Raw genomic sequence first — 27,997 nt, 5'->3', positions numbered from 1 at the left:
TCGGGCGGCACCGGCTGGTCCGGCTCACGGAAGGGGGTCCATGTGGGGCAGCCCCGGCTCCCCCGGGCCCTGCGGCCCCCGACGCCGGGGCCGGTCCCGGTGCCCACACGGGGCAGGTCCCCATAGACCCAGGAGCCCGCGGTGCCGAATCTACTGTGCCCCTGTCCGGCCCCGGTATCCTCGTTCCCGCCCGGTCCCGGTGCCAATCCCGGTGCCCATCCCGGTGTATGTGGGCCCGCCCGGTCCCAGTGCCGGTTCCGGTGCCAATCCCGGTGTGTGTGGGCCCGCCCGGTTCCGGTGCCCATCCCGGTGTATGTGGGCCCGCCCGGTCCCAGTGCCGGTCCCGGTGCCCATCCCGGTGTGTGTGGGCCCGCCCGGTCCCGGTGTCCATCCCGGTGTATGTGGGCCCGCCCGGTCCCAGTGCCGGTCCCGGTGCCCATCCCGGTGTGTGTGGGCCCGCCCGGTCCCAGTGCCGGTCCCGGTGTGTGCGGGCCCGCCCGGTCCAGGGCCCCGCCCCGTCCCTCCGGTAACGCGCCCGCAGGGCGGGCCGGAAGTGACGTCAGTTCCGGGCGGGGGTTCCGGGCGGGGTCCCGGTGTGTGCGGGCGGCGGGGCCGGAGCGGGGGCACCGAGCATGGCCGGGGCCACCACCATCGAGGCGGTGAAGCGCAAGATCCAGGTGCTGCAGCAGCAGGCGGACGATGCGGAGGAGCGGGCGGAGCGGCTGCAGCGGGAGGTGGAGGCCGAGCGCCGCAACCGCGAGCAGGTACCGCCGGGACCGCCCCGCCGGGGCACGGCCGGGCAGGCGGCGGGCCCGGGGGTCGCCCCGAGAGCGCTGGCGGGAGCCCGGCCCGGCCCGGGTGTCCTCTGGCCCGGCGGTCCCGCCCCATGGCCGTGCCCGTGGTGCTGAGCAGGGGCCGGGGCCGGAGGGCACCGGCCGGTCCTTGTGTCGCTGTTACCGTGTCCCGGGGCTGACCGCGGCAGGGGGAAGGGGAGGCCCGGCCATCTTGTGCGGCCCCGAGCCCGGGGCTGCGCGGGGAAGATGGACGGGAGGAGACGGCGGGAGCTCTCTCGGGGCGCGGCCGGCGCGGGAGCCCCCGGAGCGCTCCCTGCCCGCATCCCCTCCCGCATCTCCTCCCGCACCCCTTCCCGCATCTCCCTCTCGCATTCCCTCCCGCATCTCCTCCCGCACCCCTTCCCGCATCTCCTGCCGCACCCCTTCCCGTATTCCCTCCCGCATCCCCCTCTCATCCCCCTCTCATCCCGCTCTGCATCCCTTCCCGCACCCCTTCCCGCACCCCCTTTCGCATCCCCCCCCGCATCCCCCCCTGCATCCCCGTCGCATCCCCCTTGAATGCCCCCGAATCCCCCCTGCATCCCCTCCCGCATCCCCCCCGAATCCCCCCGCATCCCGCGGCACCGGGGGAGAGAGAGCGCCTGGGCTGGGGTTGCCTGCAAGGAAGGAAAGACGGAGCAACCCCGGCAGGGTCTGAGCTGGGCGGGGGACACGGCGAGGCTGGGGAGGGGGATGGGGTGGCACGGGCAGGACCGGCTCCCCTGGGCCAGGACACAGACAAGGCTGGCATCGTTGTGGGAACAGGGATGGGGTGGCACGGGGCAGGTTCTGGCTTGAATCTGAGCGTGGCTCTCGGTGCATTTGCCGTGACTTTGCCAAGGCTGAGCCCTCCACGCTCACTGCCCGAGCCCCGGCTCTGACGGTGCTGAAGCGCTGCCGGGGAGGGATCGGACTCTGCTGCCCAGCCCGTGGCACAAACCTCTGACACTCGGGGGCCTCAGCTGGGCTCTGTCTTCGCAGCCAGTAAGGAATTCTCCTTGTAATAGCAGTGTTGTCATGGGAACACCCGTGCTTCTCCCAGCGCCCTGAAACTCCTCTGGGGAGCGAACCAGTACTTGCCTGGTCCTGGGGAGTTCTCTTAGATCTCTGGCCTGGGGAAGCAATGATGAGTCCCAAAGGCCAGAATGAGCTCCTCCCTTGGCTTGCAGGGCTCTGGGTGCTCCTTGGTTCAGGGCTACCTTCCTGAAGGAAGCCCAGAGTAACTGGAATGTGGCACTTGCGGCAGGGCTGCCTGGGAGGGTCACCCTGTGCTCTGGGGAAGCCTGACAGTTTCAGCTGCATCCAGGGAGGAAGAACAGAAGGGGAGGTGTAAGGGGCCTTCTGCAGCAGGGAAGAGGCACTTCCTCAAAAACAAGGGTGGTTTCTCTGTGGGTTAAGCCCTGCCTGCAGGAAGTCAGGGCTAAGTGATGCAGTTCAGAGGATCAAGAAGCAGAGGCTGGCTGTGCTGGTGTGTCCCCATCCGCTGGGAGAAAGAAGGAGGAAGTTCTCCACCTCAGCAGCCCGTGTCCCCTTTAATAGGCAAAAGATGTGTGTCAGGCAGTCTCCTTCCCAGTTCTGTTTAAGGTGGCGGTGTGTTCCTCTTTGGGCAGACCACTTGCCCCTCAGGCATGGCGGGTGCTCTCTGGGCACCCAGAGGAGTGTGGGCTTCCCAGGTGAGGGGTGGGGTGTGCCTGCATGGGAGCTTTCCCAGCCCTGGAATGTGCCAGGGGGTGCCTCAGTGTCAGCAGAGGGGGAAAACTTCGACAGTCCCTCCGGGAACTGGATGCAACTGGTGTTGGGCTCCACTCTAACACTGGTGCCTTTCATTGCTCTGCTCCTCCCTCCTCGGGCTCCGTGAGGAGCAGTGTGTCTGCGTAGGCTGCTTTGTTACATGCAGCTGGGATATTTCGTGTCTGTCTGGCATGTGCCTGTGCCCAGGTCTCTGCAGAAGGTCACAGCACTGCCTTGGAATGACCACATCCCAGCCTGCCTCTGTAATCCTGTTGGGGAGCAGGATTCTGGACTCCCCCAGGGCCCTGGGGGGCTCCAGTGGGGTGTCGGTGTCCCCAGAGCATCTGAGCTCCCCTGGTCTCTGGCCAGGGTTGATGTGGATGGGGCTGTAAGAAGGGGCCTCATGGCTGATCACAGTGGCTGGGGGATGTGATGGCCCCTGATCTCTGCTGGTCGATTTTGTGGTCATGTTTCTGGCAAATGCCTGCGGGCTGTCAGCAGTTTCAGCAGCTCCCGGTGCCTAGGGCTGAACCAAGGCGGCTGTTGCTGGGGAACAGCCCCCTCAACCTGCCTCAGGACTGGAGAAGCTTTGCTCCTTCTCTGGTTCATTAGTGACTCACTGGGAGGAAGGAAGTCTTGAGCACTGCGGGCTCCCTTCTGGGGCTGTGGGCACTGCAGCAATGAGTCCCTGGGCTGGGCAGCACTGGTGGCCCACCCGGCCTGCCAGCACCTGAAGTAACATCCCTGAACCTGTTAATCCTTCTCGCTCTGCTGGTGGCAAGGTTTGCCTCAAGCAATGCTTGCTTGTGTCCAGATCATGTGAGTAAACTGACTCTGTGCTAAGTGACAGCTATCACCACGTTCTGGCGTGGCAGATAAACAGAGCTGTGATAGATGGCCTGGCAGGATCCCAGCAGCTGCAGAGGCACCCCTTGGTGCAAGTCATCTCCGTAGTGTTTATGGCTTAAACTGTCAGGGCAGCTCAGGCTGGCAGGGAGAAGCCTGTGGGAGGGCTGCTGCGTGGACACAGCCCACAGGAGGTGCTGCACACCCCTGGGAGGGTGGCTGAAGGTGTGCTTTGTGTTCCCATGTGCTCCTGGTGACCTGATGGCAGAGCTCAGCTGCTAAACCTGCACAGGCTGAGTGCCCTCCTCTGCTCCCTCCAGGCCGAGGCAGAAGTGGCATCCTTGAATCGCCGTATCCAGCTGGTAGAGGAGGAGTTGGACCGAGCTCAGGAGCGCCTTGCCACGGCCCTGCAGAAGCTGGAAGAGGCAGAGAAGGCAGCAGATGAGAGCGAAAGGTGAGCAAGGGCTCCTGCTCACACTCTGTCAAACATCTTGGGTATGTTCCTGACTTGGGGCCCAGTGCCATCAACCTTTTGGCCTTCCCAGACTGGGGGAAGGAGATCCTGCATCAAGGCTGGTTGTGGGAGTCGGTGCCAGCCAAAACAGTGCTGATGGCCTTGAGTGTCTTGGAACCTGAGGCTGCTGATGGCCTTGAGTGTCTTGGAACCTGAAGCTAAGGAGGTGCTGTGTGCTGCCATGCATTCCCACCTCTGAGGGGGAAGACAAAGTGTCTTTGGAGACACCATTGCCTTGTGAAGGTGGCTGCTGGTGGGGTAGCCTCTTTTCCTGCTGCCTCTGCCAGCATCCTCCTGGCTGGCAGACGTCCCCTGACCTGGCCTCTGATTCCAAGGGGAATGGTCCACTTCCTGCTGCCTGATGTGCTTTCTCAGGGCACACACCGTGGTGAGCAGCCCAACCCAGCTGGTGGCCTGCCATAGAGATGGACTTGGCTCTTCCTGCATTCCAGACAGGGAAGTGCTTGATTTGGCTTTGCCAAGTCCCTAAGACAGCCAGGCTTGTTCTTCTCGGCAGCACTGCACTTCCCTTGGCCCAGGAGCCCAGTGAGCTGCTGAAGGAATGTTCCAAAGAACAGTTAATTCCAAGCAATTGAGGTTGCTGTGTTCACATCAGCCCAGTGGTGTCTGCCTTCCTGTGCCACCCTCTGCACTCCGAGGGGTCATGGCTTGTCAGGAAGCACTGTGGTTCCAGGGGAGCACTGTCAATGCCCTGAAAATCACCACAACACTGACTTGTCCAGGATTGTGTTACACACCTCCCCTCCCTGTGCTTTCTTTTGGACAGAGGCATGAAAGTCATTGAAAACAGAGCTCTTAAGGATGAGGAGAAGATGGAACTGCAGGAGATCCAGCTCAAGGAAGCCAAACACATTGCAGAGGAGGCGGACAGGAAGTATGAGGAGGTGAGACTCTTGAATGCTCTTGTACAGCTGACCTAGGCCAGGAGAGGTGACTCCTCTTCCTGACGACAGGACTTTCCTCAGCAAACCTGGGGCAGACCCTGGCTCTCAGCAGAGCTACATCAATGCTCTGCTTGGCCAAAAACCTCTGGCAGCTTCAGTGGCTCCTGCAGGCATTCATTCCCTTCACTGCTGTGCACAGTTTACAAGTGCAAAATCATCCTCTTTCCTCTTGATTCTGATTTTCCCTTCCAGGTTGCTCGGAAACTGGTGATCATAGAAGGAGATCTGGAGCGTACTGAGGAGAGAGCTGAGCTTGCAGAGTCGTGAGTAGTCTGCTCGCATGTAACTGGCACGTCTGCCTCTGCATGGGAACTAACACTGCATTGCTAACCTTGTTACACAAGGCCTGAAGCACAGGGTGGGTTTAGGTCCTCAGAGGAAAGGGCTGGAAGCACTCTGCTTGAAAACAGGATTGGCTCCACTCAGGGTGAGGAATTTGTGACGTGATTTGCCTTGGGTGGAGATGCTGTGCCCTTTGCATGAAGGCACTCCCTAGTCACGGAGGCCAGAGAGCCCTTCTCCCCACAGCATTCACCAGCACTGCTTTGTGTGGGCAGTCATGAGATCCTTCATGTTGCTGCTGGGCACAGTGCTTGTCCTAAAGTGGCAGAGGCCTCCTGGGCCAGGGGCTAAAGCAGCACACAGGATGGCCGAAGGCAGAGCTGTAGTTGAGGCTGGTCTCTGGCCTCCAAGTATTTGCAATAAGCTCTCCAGGTTCCTGCACTGCTGAGCAGCAAGCTGGACTTCCTCTGCTCAGAATAGAGGCACAAGTCCTGTGGCCTCCTTTCACATGTCCAGATGCTTTAGCTGATCCTTGAGGAGCTGGTCAGCACCTGTCTGTGCTCTGGGCCTTGTCTAACACAGGTGGTGTGTGTGCAGCAGCAGCACTGTGCTTCCCGCCCAGACGTGCATGTTGTGACCATGACTTTTTTGTGTTTCCCCCCACCCCATTTTTTGCTCTATGGTGGTGTGGTTTTGGTGCTCCTTTTGACCTTGCCCCCACCTGGCTTGTGCCATTGTGTGACCGTCACTAACAGTCATTGCCGGGAGCTGCAGGAGCAGATCAGAGTGATGGACCAGAACTTGAAGTGTCTGTCTGTTGCCGAAGAAAAGGTACTAACCTTTCCCTTCTTGAACCATTAAACCAGAACTCTTGTGGTCTCCTCACTACGCTCCTCTCGTCAGCTTAACTGCGCCTTTCTCTCTCCTGGAATGTTCTGTCCTCTTTGCCCATAAATATCCCTGTATGAGTGGTGGTGGCTGTCCACTGTCTGTCAGAACAGCTTTCTACAGTACAGCACACTAAACATGCAGCTTCTCCTTGGAGACTCCAGGTCTGGCAGAAACCTGTGTCCGCATCTCACTGCTCAGCTCTGTGCCCAGTGCATGTGCTGGCAGAATACTTAAAAACATGAGCTCGGAGGAAAAAAGGGGACTTGCTTTCTACACAAGTGCCTCAAAGTGGGGTCCTATCCAGTCTAATCTCAGACAGTCTCCTAAGGAACTTCCTGGTCTTCCCTGCATGTGGATTCACTTCTTGTCTCCTGTCTTTCCCTCCCACTTCTTTTCCGTTTTTTCCCCCCTTTCTTTACAAAACCCCACAGTAAATGTTCCGAGCTGGAGGAGGAGCTGAAGAATGTCACCAACAATCTCAAGTCTCTTGAGGCTCAGGCTGAGAAGGTAGGGCTGCCTGTCCCAGGGCCAGAAACATTGCTGTTATTCTAGGAGGGTGTGAGAACAGCAGAGCACCCACTGGGATGGAAATGATGCAACTGCAATCTTAAGCAAGCTGGGAGAGCTGTGCTTGCCCTCCTGGGAGGGCTAGTGGATTTCAGTGGAGGGCTGTGGAAATTGGGGTGCAGGAAGCTTGGCTGCCCTTCCCTGCCTTGGGGCAGGCTTGATCAGCCAGGATGTTTAAGCTGCTAAGATGTTAAGATGAGAACTTTCCTGTGCCCAGGTTTGTGTTCTGTGCATGATGTGGGACTTGCTGCCTGACCCAGTCCTGTTGGACACAAGTAGGGATGTGAACAACTCCCATTTGGAAGTTTCTGTGGGCATGTGTGCTGCAGTGAGGAGTTCAAGCCTGCCTCAGTAGCTGTGGGCTCTCTGGAGTGGGAGGTACCTGGGACTGCTGAATGCTGCTGATTGTTGACTTCTTTTCCACAGTACTCTCAAAAAGAGGATAAATATGAAGAAGAGATCAAGATCCTGACTGATAAACTCAAAGAGGTGAGTGGCCATGTCAGGATGGCCCAGCTGGCCCTAGCTTGACTGAGAAGAGACATGGAGGATTGTAGACTTCATGTCCTCTCCTCAGGCTGATGCCCTTTGCTGTAGAGCTGTTGCACTAACTGGCTTGTTTCCATCTGGCAGGCGGAGACCCGCGCTGAATTTGCTGAGCGCTCTGTAGCCAAGCTGGAGAAGACCATTGATGATTTGGAAGGTACATTCGGGGGATAGGAAACCAAGGAATATGTGGTGAGGAGTGAGGAGCTAAGGAAGGCTGTCTCCCAGGTAGCTGGAGAGTGGAGAGGCTGCTGTGCTCCTCAGTAGTTGGATTATGACCTGACTTGGCCTCCCAGGTGAGGCTTGGCAAGAGTCATGCCCTGTGTAGCTGCTCTGGAAACAGTTTCCGAGCTGTACTGCAGCAGAGCTCAAGCTCTTGATCCACACCCTGTCTAACAGCTGGTGTGTTTTGGTGGTGGTGTTGGGAATGTAACTATATCCTGTGCTCCAGTTTAATCCAGTTTAAGGAATGGCATAGGAAAGAAGCACCTCAACTTGCAGGAATTAGTCACAATAACATCCATGCATGTAGAATGTCGTGCACTGGCTGCTGCAGACGGTGTCCTGACAGTCAACCACAGGAGTCAGCGAGTCTTGAAACAGCCCCCATGAAGACTAAGACTCCCCAGTGCTGGTCCTGGATCAAGGTTCAGTCACCAGCAGCCCCATCCACGAAGTCTGGTGGTCAGCTTGTGCCAAGGATGGGTTCCTTTCCTCCTCCCATTCCTTCACACAATCCTTCAGGAGCACTCCTGAGGCCAACCATTGCAGAACCTTGCCCCGAGCCACGGAATAAGGTTTCAGCTGCCTCCCTTAAATCTGGGGCTGTGGCAAGATTCTCCTGTGGATTGTTGTGGCTGGAGTGGTGGTGCTGGTAAACCAAAACCCTTACAGGCCTTCTGCCTTGACCGTAGGTGTGCCTTTGTGGTCTTGTAGTGCCAGGGCTTGGAGATACAAAGCCCCATCCTACTATCTGCACTCACTCTGAAGGTTTATTATCTAGAAATAGCAATGGTGTCAGCTGAGCTGTTTCAGAACCACAGCCAAGCAGCAATCCAAGCTACCACATGATCCAGGACAAGCCTTTATGGGGAACTGCAAAAGCTCCTCCACATCCCTGCATACTCCCTGAGAAACCTGTTGATTGAGAGTTGGCTCTGGTCTCTGGCCTTGCTGCTGAGGTGACCTAGTTTATGACAAGGGACAGAGCTCCCCAGGCTCTGCGGGGCTGTTAACAGCATGACCAGCTGCACTGTAGCCCAGGCAGTTGGAGCTGGAGCAGCCTGTGCCAGCTCTGCAGGGCTCAGGAGTGCATCAGAGCAGTTGCAGGCCCGCCCCTCCCTGGGGGCAACGAGCTGCCTGTCTTCTCCATTATCTGATGGAGAACACCGGTGGGGCCGGTACTGCAGTCCTGCAGGATTGGAATTCCTTCTGATGCCCAGATCTATTACATGACTGACTTCTCCCAAGCCAGTCTTTCTGCACAAAGTGAGAACAAAGCACCTTGACTGATCACCTCCTTAGGTGTAGCAAGCTTGTCACTAAGCAGATGGAATTGCCCTTCCCTGCTGCTCCTCCTGCCACTGGTTCCTGCTGACCTAGCTGGCCAGCTTATTACAAACTCATGTGTTCTGAGTGCTTGGCTCTGCTCCCCTCGAAGCTGGATTGTAATCCTGGAAGGCCTTTGCTGGTCAGACCGTCCTCAGGCTGCTGGAACTCTCCTGTTCATTGTTGGGGATGAGCACGAAGTCACCATAGCTCCACATTTAACTTCATTTTCTTCTGTTCTTGAGTCCCATCCTGCTTTTTCTGCCCAGAGTGTTGGAAGAACTCTGCCTTCCCTCATTGTCTCCCTTTTGTTCTCCTCCTAATCCTCTTCTAGATGAGCTCTATGCCCAGAAACTGAAGTACAAAGCAATTAGTGAGGAACTGGACCACGCCCTGAATGACATGACTTCCATGTAAATATGAGCTGGCTGGCGCTGCCTCTCGCTTCAGCGGGCTCTGCCGCCAGGGCTTGCTTGGTGTGCTGTGGTTTCTGTAGTTGGAGATGGGCGGCGTGTGCCGAACAGGTTACTTCTACAGATCTGCCCATGGTGCCCCAGCATGCCCTCCTCTAACTCTGGTCCTTGCGATCTGCATGTGTAACCAAGTGCTGTGCTGGCCTGAAGGGTTCTGACTTGAACTCCTGGAGTGCCATTCCCAGTCCTACTGGGATAGGCTTCCTCAGGTAAAGTGGCTTTGTTGTCTGCTGGAGCTGCTGGGCCATGGTCTCGGGATCCCTCCTCGATAAGGCTGTGGACAGTGCTCAAGTGGATTCCTTAGGATTTGCCACAACAGGCTTGAGATGGGCTGGATGATGAACTGATCTGTGGAAGTAGCTGAACTCGTGTGTTTCTGCAACTTTGCTCCTGAGCTTTGTGTTCAGACCTGCAGTGGGTGCTCTAACAGCTGCTCCGCGTGGTCCTCGCACTAACCCAGGAGGGGCTGAGTCCTCACCCCTCAGAGAAGAGCCTTAACACGAGTGTCCCAAAGCTCCCTCAGCAGAGTTTGCGGTGCACAAACACCGAAGCTTCTCTTAAAATTAGTGTCTCCTTCTGTCTCACACAGATAAGTCTTGCGATTCCAAACTTCACTTTGGATATTTCTCTCTGCTTGGTGGCTCGATCTGCATCTGCACTCTGCATTCACGCTCTCGTCATCTCACTTTGAATTCCAGTACCTTTTTCCAGTTACTGTGCACAGGGTATCCCTGGGAAAGGGTGCTGTAAAGACACTGAAGCTTGACAGCAGCAGCAGCCCCCCAGTTCTGCTGCTCTTGCTCCCAAACAAAGCTCCCTCTGTGTGACCTGATGTGCCAGACACAGCCTGCTCTGAGGGGCTGCCCTTTCTGTGTCGGGGGAGCTGGGAGGATGTTGTTCTCATCTGCATATCTTGTGTGGAGCCATAAAGCTCCTTTTGTATTTCTCTTGCCTCTTGCTCGAGCATGATGTCACCTTTTTTAAGGAAAACAGTTCTTGTATAAATGGAACGGAATGGCTGGTGCTTTTGAGAAGTGGGTTTCTAATGACCACTCGCGGCTTTAGAGTAACTGTTTCAGCATTGCCTTCAAACTAGTGTCACCCTCAGTGGAACACAGACCTCACTAGCATGCTGGAGTTCCCCTTGGAGTGTGCTGCTGGCTCCCAGATGTGATGGCAGCTCTGCAGACAGGGCCTTTGGGGTCCAGTGGGAGACTGAGGGTTGCAGCAGGAGGCCCTGGAGCTGTGCCTGGCTGAAGACACTCCTCGTTTGTGCCTGCTCTGGAGTGTTCACCAGCACCATTTGCCAAGCACTGGGTTGCAGTGGGAGGTCACACGCCTGATAATCACTAGGTCAGGGTGTGGAAGCCAATAAATGTTGCGTGAGCCCTGGCTGGTGTCCTGTGGGGCAGGACTGCTTGGGTGGAGGTGCTGCCCGTGCTGTGGGGAGGGATGTATGGCCCCTTGCTTGAGGAGTGAGAAGGCACCACGGCAGGGCTGTGAGCATCCAAGCCAGGGAATCAGTGTTGTGCAGAGCCCTCACCTCCCTGTGCAGGGGCTGAGGGCAGCAGGATCCTTCTGAGAGCGTGGCATGGAGCTCCCACCGGACACGGCCGCTGGCAGTGGGCTGTGAGCACCTGGCACGTGTCACTGCTGCTCTGTTGCCACTTGTTCTGGTATGATAAACACTGGTCAGCCTGTCCTAACAGTGTGTGCTGCCTCGTGGTGGCTGCTCAAATACTTTTTCCTTTCTGGTTTGGTTTATCTGCCACAGTGCCCGAAGAAGAGCCCTTTGTGGGCAGAGTTCTGATGACATGGGACACCTCCCGTGGCTTCCTCAGGTTTGTGCCCTTCTGTTCTCCACAGCACTAGCAGGGCAGTCCAGGCATGCTCACCTGCCCCAGCCTGGTGTCACTCTTGTCTTTGATGCTGGGTCTGGGTGGGGAAGGAGGGACCATTCCTGTAAGGAATTTCAAAGTGTGGTCGACTCTCCTGGGATGTGGGGCAGTAACTGTGCCCTGTAAGCACAAAGGAAGAACCCAGAACTCCTCAGTAACCCAACTGCAGCTGGAGGAGGGGGTCTGTAGGCTGTGGGAGGGGCAGAGCTTCTGTCATTGTAGAGGTTTCCATCCTGGTGTTCCATTGTCAGCTCTTGGGACAATGGGGACCTCATCCATGTCTGTCAGTGTCTGCAGGGAGGGTGTCAGAGGATGGATGAGGTTTTGCTCAGTGGTGCCCAGCAATAGGACAAGAGGCAGTGGGCAGGAACTGATGCCCAGGAAGTTACACCTGAACATGAGGAAGAACTTCTTTGTTGTGTGGGTGACCAAGCACTGGCACAGGCTGCGCAGAGAGAGTGTGGAGTCTCCCTCACTGGAGATACTCCAGAACCATCTGGATGCAATCCTGTGCTGTGGATGACCCTGCTTGAGTAGGGAGGTTGAACCAGATCACCCACTGTGTTCTCTTCCAGTCTCACCCCTTCTGTTACTCTTACTGGGTGGAAGGAGTCAGCCTGACCCTGGGAAGTGCCTCTCTCCTCACAGGGAGGTCCTGTTGTGTCCTGACTCAGTGGGGAGCTGGTGGCTCTGCTCTCCACAGTGCTGTTCCAAGTGATGTTATCAAAGGCTGGGCTGTGACAAGCCCTCTCCCTGCTCATCTGGATGGAATCCACACTGGGTGGCAGATGGGTGGGTGGGTGGGTGGGTGGGTGGGTGATGCACTGTCTGCCCTGGAAGGGTTTGGAGGCATCTGGTCTGACTTGATTGCTGGGCTTGTGCGGGCAGGTTACTGTGAGCTGGGCTGTGACTTGAGAGTGCTGCAAATGCAGGTTAGCTGACCCAGAGGGCCGGGTCCTGGGGCTCCCTGAGTGGCAGGGATGGCTGGTGAGGCTGCCCTGGGGCTGGGCAGAGAAGGGAGCAGGCGGAACTGCGGGTAGCATCTGCAGAGCTGGGCACACTTAACATGTGGAGGAGCTGTTCCTGAGGTCTGGGAAGGGTCATGCAAAGTGCTCCAGTTTGCTCCCTCATGTGGGTGGATCATCAGGTCCTTGTCCAAAAGCAAGAATGCTTGCTTGAAAGCTGTGAGCTGTTACACCAACTGACAGTCACTTGTCCTGAGCACAGTTCCATCCTCTGCCACTCTAGAGACCCAGGACCAGCCCAGATCACCTGGAGCTGGGTACTGGCATCAGAGTGCTCAGCTGACCTGCTCAGAGCCAGCCTGGAGCCAGAGTCTCTGGCAGCAGGAGTAGCTGTTGTGCAAGGCACGGGCCAGGCTGGGGTGTATCCAGAATTACTCTCAAATTCCAGATTGTGGTGAGACAGAAGTAATTGGCTTCTCTGGCTGTGCCTCGGTCCCTTGGGGGCTTTAAAGAAGGGACAGTCAATCAACATTACTACCTCCTCCTGCAGAGTGAGGTGCAGCTAGAGCAGGTCCTGAGGACTGAGAGGAGCTGAGGGTGAAGCTGAAGGTGAGCTTCCCCCTCTGTGTGTGGGTTGTCACACTGGAGGGACTGGGCTGAAACCCTGGGAAAGGTGACATGCTTTGGCTACTCCATGTGAACCACTTGACTTGTTCAAGAGCAAAATATTCCAAGGTTGAAAGCAATGAGGAATGGTGTAGCTCCCCTTCAGAGGGTGCCCAAGATTCCCAGGACCTCGTAGTACAAGGATTTGAGGAGAAGCCCAAGGCCCAAGCCCAAGGCTGTGATCTAGGTTCTGTCCTCAAGCAGAGGCAGCACACTGTGTGTGTCGCTGCAGGTGGTGCTGATCAGTCCTGCCAGGCTGGAAGCTGTTGTGTAAGGATTTTTCACTGTGCAGTATTCCCCTAAATCCAGGAGTTGGAGCTGTCAGGGTGGGAGGACCCTGCCCGTGCAGATGGGCAGAGAGAGATGCTGAATGGGTTCTCTGTGGTGACCAGTTGTGGCAGGACATTGGCCACCCAGCCCTGAGAGGTGACATTTCTTGGGAGGGGATCAAACTAGTTCTCCCTTTCCTGTGCTGCTGCTGAGCACATGCTAGGCATGAGCCTCGAGGACATGTGTGGCTGCTGGACCTCTGTGGGGCTGTAAGGACAGGCACTGGAGAGCCCATGACTGCAGAGACAGTGGCAGCTTGTGTCCTGCTCATGTAGTTCTGGGGCAGATGTAAAGGAGGAGCATGTAATCCAGAACTTTCTCTGTCCTGTACTGGAAGCAGTCACTGTCTTCAGTCCTGACTGGCCTGGGTTGTTAGTGTGGTACCAGGTGTGTTCTCAGAGGAAGGTCCTCCAGGGGTGAGATGGTGGCAGTCTTGGTTCTCCTGGTGTCCCTGTCCCACTGTTCAAACCCTGTCAGTCCCACTTCAGAGTGGTGTGTCCCTCTCTGGAAGCTGCTTCTGGTTCAGCTGTGGCAGGACTCTTTTCTGTGATGTGCTCCACGGGCTCAAAGCACATCCCAGGTCTCTGTCGTTACTGGGGTCCAACCCAGCCTGCATGCTCCTCTTCTGGTGTCTCCTCTTCCTTTCTTTGCCTTGGCACATCCTTGGTAGCACTTCCACTTCTGCCCACATTTGGTTTCCTCTATGATCTTCCTGAGCTAAAGCACAAGTTAGAGAAAGGCAAACCTTTGTTCTTTCTGGCTTCACCTGGGAATAGCCCAGGCCATCCTTGGAGGCACACAGTATGGAGACAGCTTGTTTGATGTGCTCATCTTGGTGCTCTACTAACCTTCCCTTTCTCTTTTTCTCTCTTCTTGTTTCCCTCATCCTGTCACTGCTGCAGAGCGCCTGTACAGCCAGCTTGAGAAAAACCGCCTGCTCTCAAATGAGCTGAAGTTAACGCTGCATGATCTGTGTGACTGAGAAGGGGCTCACTAATCCCATTAAACAACCTTATTGCGACCACCAGTGCTGTGGACCACACTGAAATCTGATCATTAAGACTGGCAGACATGCTAATTTTATGCAATTGCTGCTTTTTAATGGGGCACTTGAATTCATCCTATAATTTATTTAAGCATTTTTTAACATATAAAGGTAACCTCTATTCTTGGTGAAGTAACCCCCAGACTTGGCTGTTTTGAGCCATCTTGTTTGCTTGTCTGGGGGGTCCTGCCTGGCTCCTCCAATGGAACCAGAATGTCTGCACCCCCCACATCAGGGGTGGGCTGAAGTTAGGTTTAAATCTGCTTGAAGCTGCCTGTCAAGTGCTACAACTTAATTTACTATTAGCTAAATGACTATAGGATTTCTTGGTGCATGGAATGATGGCTTCTGCCAATAAACAACTGACCTTGTAGTCTGTGAGATACTGCACACCTGTAGTATGTTCCTGTCCAGGGGAGTCCTAACCAAGAAGGTTTGGGGGCAGCAGTCATTCCCTGGGCCTGACTCCACTGCAGCTGCAGAGCCCTGGAATGGGTTGGGAAGGCTCATGGACATCTTGGCAGCAAGTCCCAAAATGCACAGCCTGAAGCTGTGTCCTGGGTGCCTGCAGAGTGTATTTAAATGCTGCCACTGCTCATGCTTGAGGAAGACTGTTCTCTGTGCACAGTTTCTGACCCTGGGGAGGTTGGGAATAGCGTTGGGAATCTGCCTGTACCTAAAGGATGTTTTTCAACAGCCTGTCTATCCAGTGTCCCAGCGTGTGGATGTCTCCAGTGATGTGGGTGGGCTCACCTTTGGAATAAAGCCTACCTAGAGCACTAGCTGCTGATCTGCTCTCCTCCTGGCTTAAGGAACATGTGAGAATCGACTGCACCACTGCCTGTAGTGTCGGGCAGGGTGCAGCTCCCTCGCTCCTTGCTCTCTGGCTGTCACTGTCCCAGCCCCTGCCCTGCTGCCCCTCAGGCCAGTGGTCTGCTCCTTGCTGCTGGGCTTGGCATCCCTGCCCTGTGCTGAGGGGAACGGAGGCACAACCAGCTGTAGTTCCAGGGGGTGATTTCCAAGTGTGTGTTGCTCTTGGGTGCCTTGCTGGGCCATGTGAGTCAGCTGTGCAGGTGTGGAAGCCCTGGGAAGAGCTGGCTGCAGTCGGAGGCACCTGCATGTGAAACACTGCCTAGAGCTCTGGCTGAAGGCACACCATGTCTGTGCTGACTGGGAGCACCAGCAGTGTGAGAGGCAAGGACTGCATAAGGCCAGTGACCCCCGAACTTCCAACTGCACCCAGCAGACCCCCTGGCCCGAGGATCACTGCGGGGAAGGGGCTGGCACAAGCTTTCTATGGCAAAGGACTTTTGGTTGTCTGATGCTGCTTTGTAATTCTCAACTCTTGCTTCCTGCCAGATAAACTGAAATCCACCAAAGAGGAGCATCTCTGCACGCAAAGAATGCTGGACCAGACTCTGCTAGACCTGAACGAGATGTAATAGATCCCTGCCACCGCCTCCGCCACGCGATGCCGGGTGCCAGCCCAGCTGCTGCTGCCCTCTAACCCTGGGGACCAGAGTTTACTTTCTGTTGCCAACTTGACCAAACACGAATATCCTTTGCCCCAGGGTTAAAGGCCACCAGGTTGGGCAGAGCTTCAAACAGCATCATTAAGGGAAATAAACAATGCAATAATGTGTGGGGAGCATGTTTGAGATGTACACATTTTGTAACTACCTTTTTTTTGTAGCAACCATTGTAAACATTCCAAATATTGTGTGAGGCTGGTGAGCTACACTTCAAAGCTCTTGGCTTTAAAATTCGGTATTAACCTTCCGTTAATTGGCTCTGGGCCACCCTGCTTTGGCAGGGCAGGAAAAGGGTGTGATGGTTCTGCTTGTGAGTCAGAGTAGCCAGGCAAGAGATGGAAGCCTGTTGGGAAAACTAACTTTTCAAGAGCTGTTTGCCAAAAGTGCAGTTCAGTTTCTCAGCTTTAAGGTAACGGCGTTGGGGAGGAGCAACTTGGGTGAAAGGTACCTTCTTTTTTTTAAGCCAAGCCAGTCATCTGAACAATTGAACCTTCACAAGGATTGTGTCCTATTGCCCCACCATTGGCCACTTCCTTTCCTGGTGGGCTTAGAGCAGCCGTGGCCCCTCTAACCTGTTGCTACCCTGGGGCTGGCTTTGCCTTCACTAAGTGCTGATGCACCAAACTTCACCGCTCATCGCTGGGTTACACTTAACAGCTTAAGTACAACAGCCTTGTGTTCTTGGAGAAGTGTTTTTGCCTACCTGGAGGGAGGGAGCCAAGCCTTCCCTCCTGGCCAGGACTGCTCTTACAGTCTTAACTGGGTACAAGCCACCTTGCTGTGCATTGCTGACGTGTCGTGGTTGTGAGGCGCGAGCGTGGCCGAGTCGCGCTCACGGCGTGTAGCTTGTGGTTTGAGCATGCTGCTTGGTTGTAGCAGTTTAAGGGGCCAATCTGGAGACAAAAACCCTATCCAGTGTTTTGATACTAAATTGAAAAATTGTGTTACTGTCTTTTGAAATAAAAATCGATCCCTCCACTGCTGCTGACTGTGCTTTACTGTGTGTGAGCCGCTCCATCTGTGCTTGCGGGGGAGGAGGGTGGAGATGAAGATGGGTATGTGCCCTTCTCTCGGGGATGAGACCACACACAGGGTAAAACTGGGCTTGCCAGCGTCTTCCTAGGGCTGGAGTGCAAAAGTGGGACTGTGGGGACAAGTCCCTCAGTTTGGAGATAACAGCAAGTTGGGCGGGAGTGTTGATCTGCTAGAGGGCAGGAAGGCTCTGCAGAGGGATCTGGACAGGCTGGATCGATGGGCCGAGGCCAGTGGTGTGAGGTGCACAAAAAACAAGGGTCAGGTTCTGTCCTTAGGTCACCACAACACCCTGCTGTGCTCCAAAGCTCGTGGGAAAATGGTTGGGAGGCTGGAAAAGATCTGGGGGTGTGGGTGGCAGCAGCTGAATGTGAGCCCAGGTGTGCCCAGGTGGGCAAGAGGCCAACAGCACCTGGTCTGTACCAGCCATAGTGTGGCCACAGGGCCAGGGCAGTGACCATCCCTGTGCTGGGCACTCCTGGGCACCTCCAGTCCTCGGGTCAATTTTGGGATCCTCATGACAAAAAGACATTGTGGGCCTGGAATGAGTTCAGGGAAGGGAATGGACCTGGGGAAGGGTCTGGAGCACCAGGAGTGACTGAGGGAGCTGAGGGGGCTCAGCCTGGAGAAAAGGAGGTTCAGAGGGGACCTCTCTACAGCTGCCTGACAGGAGGGTGGAGCTGGTAGGGGGGTCAGGCTCTGCTCCCAGGGAACAAGCAACAGAATAAGAGGAAACATTCTCAAGTTGCATCAGAGGTTTTTATTAGATAGGGAAAATTTCTTCATGGAAAGGGTTGTCCAGCCCTGGCGTTGGCTGGCCCGTCTAACCTGGCCTTGAACACTTCCAGGGATGGGGCAGCCACAGCTTCTCTGGTCAGCCTGTGCCAGGGCCTCCCCATCCACATAGGGAAGAGTTTCTTCCCAATATCCCGTCCAACCCTGCCCTCTGGCAGTGGGAAGCCATTGTCCCTTTTCCTGTCCCTCCATCCCTTGTCCAAAGTCCCCTTCCCATATCTCCTGGAGTTCCTTTAGGCACTGCAAGCCTGCATTTTCCTGAGGCAGAGAAAGTTGGAGAGCACAAGGGACCAAGGGGTGTGCTGGGGGATGCAGGGCTGTGTGCTCTGAGCAGGGGGCTCTGTCTGAGCAGGGGGGCTGTGTGCTCTGAGCAGGGGGGCTGTGTGCTCTGAGCAGGGGGGCTCTGTCTGAGCAGGGGGGCTCTGTCTGAGCAGGGGGCTCTGTCTGAGCAGGGGGGCTCTGTCTGAGCAGGGGGCTCTGTCTGAGCAGGGGGGCTGTGTGCTCTGAGCAGGGGGGCTCTGTGCTCTGAGCAGGGGGGCTCTGTCTGAGCAGGGGGCTCTGTCTGAGCAGGGGGGCTCTGTCTGAGCAGGTGGGCTCTGTCTGAGCAGGGGGGCTGTGTGCTCTGAGCAGGGGGGCTCTGTCTGAGCAGGGGGGCTGTGTGCTCTGGGCAGGGGGGCTGTGTGCTCTGAGCAGGGGGCTCTGTCTGAGCAGGGGGGGCTCTGTGCTCTGAGCAGGGGGGGCTCTGTGCTCTGAGCAGGGGTGTGTGTCCTGAGCTCTTGCTGTCGCTGGTGCCCACACCGAAACCTGGAGTAGAGGGACCATCAGCTGAAGCCCGTGCACTCTGGGACCTCATGGATGAGCTGCTGCAAGGAAGCTCTCGCCAGCACTGGGAGGATGCTCTGTAACAGATTATTGCAGGAATAAACACTAGAAAAGGGATTGGGGACAATATAAATCCACTTTTATTTATGCACTCTGCCAACCCTTAATGTCATTTAAAGATACACCTCTGAGTGAAGAGGAGAAAAATTAACTCTCCCTCCCTTCCCTCTCTCCCTCCTTCCCCTCTTCTCCCTCCCTCCCTCCCTTTTAGCTGTTGAGGAGGGTGCTGTTTGTCCCCAAACCCTCTGGTGGCTGCATTGTTGGGGTGGCTGAGGAACGTGGTAGGAAGAAAAGTGCAAATTCATCAGACATCAATATTGTATACAAAAATGTTCATTTTCAGAATAACAATTTAATGACTCTGTGAGAACCTACAGGTTGTGACAGTGCATTATCCAGGCTCTGTAGGGTAAGAAGCCACTGATTTGTTCTTTTTTTCACTAATGCTCAATTTTCACTAGTTTTGAAGCCAGTCTGAGCTTATAGATGCTGAATTAAGGATTATTTGCTCTCCTGTTGGCAGGCTATTTACTCCATTGTGATGTCATTGTTGATATGATAGCACTGAAATTATCTTCCAAATTTGAGAACTTTCTGGACAATTGCCCCCTGGAGCTGGCCATGAGAGCTCTGGACATCCAAGGATTTATCTGTGAGATAAGTTCTTTTGCTGTTAATTCCACAATTTTAACTCTTCCCTCTGAGAAAGAAATGCTTCTTGCTGTTTTTAATGGAAAAGGAGTTTTGGGTTTACTATGTCAGCAAGCAAGAGTCCATAACATTTAGTCTCTGTGTGAATTCTCCTTCCTGTGTGATTATCAGATTCCTTTAATTTGTAAAATCAGCTTTTTGCAGAATCAGAACTTGCCCTTGAATGTCATGTCACCTTTGTGGGTGTCACTTTCCTTCAGCAGACCAGCAGTGAGGACCTTGTTCATCAGAGTTCTCTTCTCCAGAGTTCCAGCTGGACCTGATCTCCCAATGGGTGCCCATCCTCCTTCCCAGGCATCACCAACCTGATCTGTAGTAAAAGAGGCTGTAAAGGCAAACGGGACACTTTGGAGCCCAATTTGAGTTTCTCTGAATGCTTTAACTTCCCAGAGTAGTTACTTGGGTGCTCTGAGGACACCCATATCCTTTTTCAATAAAAAGAAAATAGTGAGAGAATTCCTGTACAAGAACAAAGATCTTCATGTGTGAGTCCCATCTGCTCTTTCTAATTGCACTGTGTTGTAGAAACTGGATTATTAGGTAGTAAGTAAATTGAAAGCTTGATTATAAACCCCTTACCTTTCCCTTTTTTTTCAGAAATACACATTTCCTTTGTAACTGCATCCATCCTGTTGGCAGTGGGCAGGCCAATCTCAAGGCAGAAGCAGGATATGTCTTTTCAAGTGCAGTGATTTGAAAACTGAAGTTGGTGTTTCTCCGCTTGATGGACTTCTCTCTAAATCAGACTAATTAACTCCTCTGCAGACTAACAACAGGAAATGGGCCCCAGAGCTTGGAAAGGCTGTGTCAGAATTGCCTTCATGCCACTTCTCTGCTGCTTGCTTTTTTGTCATGGAGTGTTTGGATCCAGGGTACTGGGTACAGGGAGGATGAAGAAGGAGAACACTTCTGCTTCAGTCCTTGATTCCTGCCCAGAGTTTCACAGTGACCATCGATGCTGCTGCCTGTGCCTGTTCTCTGTTCCCCCTGAAATCTGGTTTATGGCAGTGGGAAGATGTCTTTGTCACAGAAATCAGCATCACTGGCACTCTCATTGCTCTGGGACAAAGCCTAATGCAAACTTCAGGTTTCCAAGCCAATTTAGGAGTGCTTCAAGATTAGTAACTTCCAATAATAGAGTTGCATTTCTTAATGCAAACCATGTTACCAGGTTGTTGTTGATGGTTCTTGGGAGCCAACCTCGTGTTTTGTTTCAGGGTTCACCATCTGCGCTGGAGACAAGAGGACGCTGGGAGTGAAGCAACAGTTTGTGATGGCTGTGGAAGTTTATGACACCAAAGTGTATTTATCTGATGGGAATGTGTGTTTACTTAACAACGAGCAGCTGCCAAAGGGAGTGCCATGGGGAATTGTGCTACGGATTTTAGCACTAATAAGGAAATGAGAGAGTGAGAAGGGAATTAACCCTTGTTGTGTTACCTCAGTCTCTCCCTCACACACAATTCTATGCCCATATAATCCTGAAAAATCTTCTGTGTGACAAACCAGTGCAGAAATGCAGAATTCTGTATTTTTGGAAAGTGCATCAGGTTTTTCTTGGAAGGGAACACACTTTTCACTGATTTCTCTCAATTCACAGGACCTGAGAATAACTCACCATCATAAAACACAACTGGTTTCTCTTCTGCAGTGAAGAGGCAAAGGCATAGTAATTTTCCTCACATTTTTTTCTGTAGTCCAATAGGTCATGTAATAACACTCCTGTTCATACCTATGTGAAAGCAACTGCCCTGTGCTTGAAGTTATGCCATATTTCATAGAAATCACAGGCTCATAAACTGTTTTGGGTTAGGAGGGACCTTAAAGATCATCCCATTTCATCTCCCTCCCAGCCCAGGCTGCTCCAAGCCTTGTCCAACCTGCCCTTGGACACTTCCAGGGCTGGGGCAGCCACAGCTTCTCTGGGCAACCTGTGCCAGAGCCTCATCATCCTCACAGGAAGAATTTCTGCCCAATACCCAACCTACCTCTGCCCTCTGGCAGTGGGAAGCCATTGACCCTTGTCCTGTCACTCCATCCCTTGTTCCAAGTCCATCTTCAGCTCTCTTGGAGCCCCTTTAGGCACTGGAAGGGGCATTAAGGTTTCCCTGCAGCCTTCTCTTCTCCAGGCTGAACGTTCCAGCTCTCCCACTCTGTCACCAGAGCAGAGGGGCCCCAGCCCACAGGGCATCTCTGTGGCCTCCTCTGGACTTTCTCCAGCAGCTCCATGTCCTTACTGTGCTGGGGGCCCCAAGGCTGGAGGCAGCACTGCAGGGGGGTCTCAGCAGAGCAGAGGGGCAGAATCCCTGCCTCAAGTGCTGCCCACCCTGTAGGGATGAGCCTGGCATTGCTCTGGCATCCTGGGCTCCCAGTGCACACTCTCTAAAAGGTCTCCCTAGACAATTCCTTTTGTAGTTTGTGCAGCTGTGAACAGTCCAAGAGCTCTCAGAAATGCAAGAAACGAAACATTTGGGTAAAAGTCCATCTGCACTGGGGGAGATAGGATGAAGTCCCTGATACCCTGGAAGATGGAGACAGGAGTCTGCACTGTCCTGGAGGACAGAAGCAGGAGTCTCTGCTGCATGGGGCAACAGAGACACAAGGGGTCTCCATTGAACCAGGGGTGGAGGTGGATCGTCACTGCATGGGACGATGCAGGTGACGGTCTCCTCTCTCCTGGGGGCTGGAGGTGGGGAGTTTCCAGTGTCTTGGACAACTGAGGTGAGGATCTTGCCTGTCCTGGGTGACCCAGAAGGTGATCTACACTATCCTGGGGTCACCGCTGCATCTCTATGGACTTGGGGCTCTCCAGTATACAGGGTGGTGAAGGTGGGGGTCTCTGGAGCATGGAATATGGAGGGTGACTTCTCTGCTGCCCTGGGGGATGGAGATGGGCATCTGTGCTGTTGTGAGAATGGAGATGGGGAATCATAGAATCAGTTGGGTTGGAAGAGATTTCTGAGATCATCAAGTCCAGCCCTTGGTCCAACCCCACTCCGATTACCAGATCATGGCACTCAGTGCCACATCCAGTCTCACCTTAGAAACCTCTAGGGTCAGAGAATCCACCACCTCCCTGGGCAGGCCATTCCAATGCCTGACCACTCTCTCTGCAAAGAACTTCTTCCTGATATCCAACCTAAACATCCCCTGGCAGAGCTTCAGCCCGTGCCCTCTTGTCCTACTGTTGGTTGCCTGGGAGAAGAGACCAAATCCCCACCTGGCTACGACCTCCTTTCAGGTGGTTGTAGAGAGTGATGAGGTCTCCCCTGAGCCTCCTCTTCTCCAGGGGAGAATTGCTGCAGGGTCTGCACTGTCCTGAGGGATAGATGTGGGGCTCTCCCTTGTCCTGGCAGGTCAATGTGGGGCACTCTGCAGTCTTTCACCACTGAGGCAGGGGGTGCCTGCCCCACCACCCCTGCTTCAACACCTCTTGGTTCTGCTTGGCCTTCAGAGAATCCTGCTCAAAAAGGGGACAGAGGAGGTTTCAAGGGTTTCCCTCTGGGGCAGCTATGGAAGCACTTGGCCATGGCTTTGGTTCTCTGTCAGCACCGCCCCAGGACATGCCCTGGCTCCAAGGGCTGGTCCTGCAGACCCCCTGCATCCAGGGGTGCTGTCCCTTTGCAGGAATGGGGACAGGAGCCATGAGCAGGTGAGCACCTCACCCGTCCCTGGGCCTCTCACCGCTCTGCCTGCCAGCCCCGGTGCTGCTCCTGTGTGTCCCTGAGCCCTGCCAGCTCCTTCTCCTGCTCCAGGTGCACTGGCTCCTGCTCTGCCTCCATCCTGGCCCAGTGGTCCTGAGTGGCACAGCAGCTGCCCAGCTGCCAAGCCCACCTTCTGCCCCCCTCCACTCCCCTTCCCACCTTCTGCCCCAGGGACTTCAGCCCCTGCTCCTCCTCCAGCCTCTTCTGCTGCTGCCCATTACCCCTCTGCTTCTCCTTATCCACCCATTTCATCTCTGCCTGGATTTGCCTTTGCTCTTCCCGTTTCTGCTCCAAGGCCTGCAGCAGCAGGAGAGGCTGGAGTGTGACAGGGCCAGTGCTCCCTCCTCCTCTTCCTCACTCAGGGGAGGGATGTTTTGGTCACCTCCCAGGGACGCCTGGGGGGTGCACGGGCAGGTCTCTGCTGTTGGGAAGTTGGAGATCACAGAATCACGGAGTATTCTGAGTTGGAAGGGACTCACAAGGATCATGGAGTCCAACTCTTAAGTCAATGGCCCACTTAGGGGATTGAACGCATGACTTTGGCATTATTACAACCAAGTTTTAACCAACTGAGCTGATCTCAAGGTCAATGGAGCTCTACTCGATATGAGGTAATTGCTGCAAGGACCTACCCCATCCTGAGGGAGGGAGGGGGGGTCTCTGCTGGCCTGGGTGTTCCTGGGGCTTCTGCTTCCCAGGGGGTGAAGGCAGCCGGGGGGTCTCTGCTTCACTGAGGGCTGAATGCAGGGTCTCTGCTGCACCCAGGGCAGGCAGCAGTCATGCTCATTGTCCTGGCAGATGATCCACGGCAGGGATCCATGTGCTGCACTGGGAGAGATGGGATGGGGTCCCGACACCCTGAGAGATGGAGAGGGGAGCCTGTGCTGCCCTGGAGGACAGAGGCAGGAGTTTCTGCTGCACAGGGGAATGGAGCCAAGGAGTGTCTGCTTCATTTGTGGGTCTCCAGGTTACAGGCTGGTGATGGTGGGGGTCTCTGGAAGATAGGACAGTGAATATTATGTTCTGTGCTCCTTTGCGTCATGGAGAAGGGGATCTGTGTTACCCTGGGTGCAAAATACAGGTAGAGCTACCAGCCTAACGTGCTCCCCTTGTCTCGGGACAGGCAGACAGCAGGTCCCAGGTGACCTGGCAGATGTAGCCCATCCCCTTTATGTTTGCAGGGCGGGCGTAGCCCGAGGAGCCGCTGCTCCCCCTGGCGATGGTCTCCCCTCTCTGACAGTGCCACATTCAGTCCAGCAGACAGAAGAGGCTGCCGGCAGCCAGGACGTCGGCTGCACCCTGTACTGGCACCACTCCTGCTCTGCCAGCCACGGCGTGGCTGTCCTGAGAAGACAACAAAGAGGAAAGTGAAACAGCAGTAGGCAGAACAAGGAGATGGCCAGACCCAGGCAGGCACCCTCCTGTCTCAGCTGCTCCCTTTTCTTGGTGTCCAGAAGTGTATGGTGGTGCTCCTGCTGTGAGGAGGGTGGATCAGGGCAGGACTGGCCCCTACCCTGGCCACGGGGACAGCACCCGCAGGATGCCCACACAGCCACCTGCTGGCACTGAATTCCTGGCAGGGGCTGTGGACAGAGCTGTTCACCTGTTGTGCACCTGCCTGAAGCTGCTGTCCACGGGCATCTTCTCACACCAGCACTGGATGACTGGGGGGATGACAGAGGGGTGATGGTGACAGAGCCGAGGGCCACGGGCATCGCACCAGCACTGGCTGTGGCTGCTGCCCCAGGTCCTGCAGGGGGGCACAAACGGAGCTGCCCCTCCCCATGGGACAACAGGAACAGGGCATGGCTCTCCCCAAGGGTCTCACATCACCCACTCCTGCCCATACAGCTGAGGAACCAAAGCTGTGTGAGACGCAGACGAGATGGCCAATGAAGGACACGGGTGCTTTTTCCGTGCAGGTGTCACCAGCTGTTGGAACTGGGCTGTGCAGCAGTGCCAGCCCCTCTCAGTTACACTTTGAGGTGCCAGAGCCCTCAGCTGCCAGTGCTGACCCAGCCCCACGGGCCCAGCCCCAGCCCAGAGTGCCCTGTGGGGCTGGCAGGGGGGTCTGGGGCAGCCCCCTCCCCTGCCCCGTGTGCTGCCAGCCCATGTCCATCCTGCTCACCAGCACGGCGGTGCTTGGTCTCCATCCTGTGCAGCTCCTGGGCAGTGGAGGCCCAGGGGGTGCCGTGTCTGGGTCACAGCCACGTGTCTCGGGTTGAGCTGGCAAAAAGCCAACTGCCCAATACAGGTGTCAGAGCTTTTCTCCCTCCCCACTGAGAAAAGGGAGGAAAGGAAAATAAAAACTTCAAACTACATTTCTGCTTAATCTAACTATAAATATATTTATACAGAAAAAAGTAAAACTACAATATAACAGACACTTACACAAGTTAGAAATAACAAGAAATAACTTCTCACTCCCCAGTAAACACAAATCTTGCTATTGTAACTACAAATCACGCCAGAGAACTCAGTCTCCAGAGAGACAGACTTAAGCAGAAAGACTAAGAACAAACATTTTCCTTCCCTAAGATAACATGGTAGTGAGCTGGTGCTCTGGGCCTGGTGCTCCACATCCCTCCTGGGACAGCACGGTGAGTCCTCCCAGGACCACAGCTGTGAAGCAACTGACCAAGCTACTCCCACACTGGCTTTTACTCTTTTTGAGATGATGTTGTAATATGGTATGGAATACAATACTATTGGCTAGAAGAAGTCAGCTGTCAGCAGCTCAGCCCAGCTCAAGTCAGCCGACAGCCTCAGGCCCAAGTCTGTTATGTAAAGCTTAAATTTAGGTCTGCTTAGCTAAACCTGTAACACCAGGTCACAGCCCTCCTCGCCAGCCACCTGTCCCCTCCCACTACGGGAAAGGCAGAGGTTGGTTTGAATCTCTGTGTGGTCGCAAGAGGAGTAATCACCACTATGCAGAGGTCTTTGCAAGGAGAATGGTGTTCATTGGCAACTGAGCTGAGCTGAATTCTTGACTGAGACCACCTTGAAATCAACACTGTCAAACCAACCTGTGTCTGAGAGAAGGAAAGAGTGAAAGGCAGAAGAGAGAAGGGAAGGAGAGAGACAAAGAGATATAATGAAGAAAACAAAGAAAAAGAGAAAAAGGTAATATGGAATAAGAGGAAGAAAAAGAAAAACAAAGAAAGGAGGGAAAAGGAAAGGAGGAAAAGAGAAAAGCAAAACAGGAAAAAGAAAAAGAGAAAAGAGAAAGAAGAAAAGAAGGAAGAAAGCAGGGGGGCGGGGGGGAACAAAAAGAAAAAAACAAGAAAGAAAGCAACAAAGCAAGCAAGGAAAAACGGAGAAAACAGGAAAAACCAAAATGAGCCCCCCAGGGCTCTCACCACCCCCGGCTCCAGCGCCTGCTCCACCCGCTGCCGTCGCATCGCTCAAGCCGAGCCTTTGGGAGGCCCCGGGTCCGCACCACCGGCTGGCTCAGCCTGCGCAATTCCCCTCCAGAACCCCCTGGAAGCGGCCCCGGGGCCCTTTTCTGTGGGTCCCTTCGCTGCGCTGGCACTGACCGGGCAGCTGAGCTGCTGTCGGGGCTCGTCCTTTGGATGTGGATGAGGTCACAGCCTGCACATGACACTGTGGAATTCATGGCAACCCCGTTCTGCACAGGAGGGGCCACCCTTTCTGATGACTTTGAGCTGTCCCAGCTGCAGGGGGGACACCTGAGGCACCTGTGGGTGCCTCTGTTTCAGGGCTGTGGGACAGGAGTGTCTGGGGCTCTGTGCACCTCATTGCACCTCATTCCTCAAGAGTTTAACCCTGATGCTCCTTCTTGCTCTTCTCCCTTGAAAGAGAGCTGTTAAATGTTGTATATTGAAAAAGCTGCTGAGCTGTGTACATTCCCAATGAAGCCTGGATTTATTGGTGTGGATAAACTTTTTCTTTAAGGCTTCAATTTTTAAGATTTTAATAAACTAACACTTCAATAGAAAATAGTTAATAAAGAACTAAAGTGGAATTATTTTAGGCCAAAGTCATGTATACTTCTAATGAATGAGAACCTTGGTTTTTTTCTTAGTTGCTGAGAATTTTCTAACCTTTAGACAAGGAATTGGGCTTTGGCAAGTAAAGATGGACTGGAAAAAAATCATAACTTCTGCAATTAGATAGGATGTGTCTCCTCAAACGGACAAGTGACCAACCAGCACTGGGCATTCCAGACTGGGAAGTAACTAATCCAAAGGATACATCCTACGAAGGATTTTTATGGGCAAGAAACAAAGGACTTATTTAGTGAGGAGGTGTGGAAAGGAAGGATGTAACATGAATGTGTAATGACCTTTGAAAATATAAGGGGTTTGCTTTTGTAATTCAATCAGAAGTGCTTATGGAGGATTATCCTCAGTACTTCTCCAGTGTGACTTAACATTGATCAGCTTCGATGCTGAGTGAATTTCCTTGAATCACCCTCACTGCTTTACAGAGCTCCCATGGATATGGACCTTCCTGATGGGGTGCCTGTGCCATAAATAACAGTTCATGGAATGGTACCAGACGGTGGAACAGTGGGACATTGAGAGCTCTGTAACCACCTGTGGCCCAATCCAGTTTGTTCAGGACCTTCACAATGTAAAAATAAGAGCAATAGTTTCCCACTGCTTAGTAATTTTCTATTTGCCTTTACAAGGTATGTTCCTGTTAAGGGAGTTGTGGAATAAGCAAGTTTCTGAATGCTTTAGTTAAAGTAGTGGTAACATAAGTATCCAATTTTTGGATAAGAGATGCTGAACAAAGGCTCTATAACCAGGTGTAAATACACTATTCAACAGACAAGTGCAACTAAAGTTCAAGCTCCAAAAGACCACCAGAGACCACCAAGAGACCACCAGAAGACACCTCATGACCAAATAAGGACTTCAGAAGAACTTAGAACTAATTAACATATGCATGAACTTTATAAGAGAAGGAGTGAATATGTGAGACATTTTCTGAATATGTAGAATTGCAAGTAAATATTGGCTATGCTGAGCCAAGAAGGGGTCACACACATGGTTAGAGGAGTGATCCTCCTGTGTGTCCAGCTCTGCTCATAAAGGAATATCTGACCATTAATGCTCACAAATTGAGTCTTAGGGGTTTCTTACTGCCAGTTTATTGTCCCCAGAGGGTGGGCAGCTCTGCTCCTCCTTCGTTGCTTTGCAGAGAACACAAGGAGCTGTAGTGCTGGAGGCAGCCCAGGAGTGAGGGGTTGACTATCTGCAGGGGAGAACCAGT

The 27,997-nt window shown here is 54.2% G+C and overlaps 1 protein-coding gene across 12 annotated transcripts; it reads left to right on the top strand.

Annotated features, from left to right (window-relative positions):
• Positions 1 to 563: 563 nt before the first annotated feature.
• TPM3 (tropomyosin 3) lies at positions 564 to 16,610 on the top strand. Of its 12 annotated transcripts, XM_071579542.1 has the most exons (11): positions 564 to 764; positions 3,731 to 3,864; positions 4,712 to 4,829; positions 5,082 to 5,152; positions 6,494 to 6,569; positions 7,056 to 7,118; positions 7,263 to 7,332; positions 9,058 to 9,136; positions 10,971 to 11,037; positions 14,798 to 14,918; positions 15,460 to 15,550. In XM_071579542.1, the coding sequence occupies exons 1-10, from the start codon at positions 633 to 635 to the stop codon at positions 14,873 to 14,875; spliced, it is 888 nt and encodes a 295-aa protein (XP_071435643.1). In that variant the 5' UTR covers positions 564 to 632; the 3' UTR covers positions 14,876 to 14,918; positions 15,460 to 15,550. The 12 variants fall into 12 exon arrangements, 10 of the variants coding, with proteins under 10 accessions (XP_071435643.1, XP_071435635.1, XP_071435646.1 ...); XR_011699837.1 differs by lacking the exon at positions 10,971 to 11,037; XR_011699838.1 differs by lacking the exons at positions 6,494 to 6,569; positions 10,971 to 11,037 and adding an exon at positions 5,927 to 6,002.
• Positions 16,611 to 27,997: the final 11,387 nt, after the last annotated feature.

The sequence above is a fragment of the Pithys albifrons genome, chromosome 30 (assembly GCF_047495875.1).
Source record: "Pithys albifrons albifrons isolate INPA30051 chromosome 30, PitAlb_v1, whole genome shotgun sequence".
NCBI classification, from domain to species: domain Eukaryota; kingdom Metazoa; phylum Chordata; class Aves; order Passeriformes; family Thamnophilidae; genus Pithys; species Pithys albifrons.
The sequence above is the reverse complement of the archived record's forward strand: the minus strand, read 5'-3'. Positions and strand labels throughout refer to the sequence as shown.

What these genes read in the sequence shown, in the direction of transcription:
- TPM3 (XM_071579545.1), top strand. Translation starts at nt 633, where the DNA reads ATGGCCGGGGCCACCACCATCGAGGCGGTGAAGCGCAAGATCCAGGTG. An exon ending in GCAGCAGATGAGAGCGAAAG is followed by an intron (nt 3,865 to 4,711) that starts GTGAGCAAGGGC and finishes TCTTTTGGACAG; the next exon opens with AGGCATGAAAGTCATTGAAA. An exon ending in CTGAATGACATGACTTCCAT is followed by an intron (nt 9,137 to 10,970) that starts GTAAATATGAGC and finishes TATCTGCCACAG; the next exon opens with TGCCCGAAGAAGAGCCCTTT.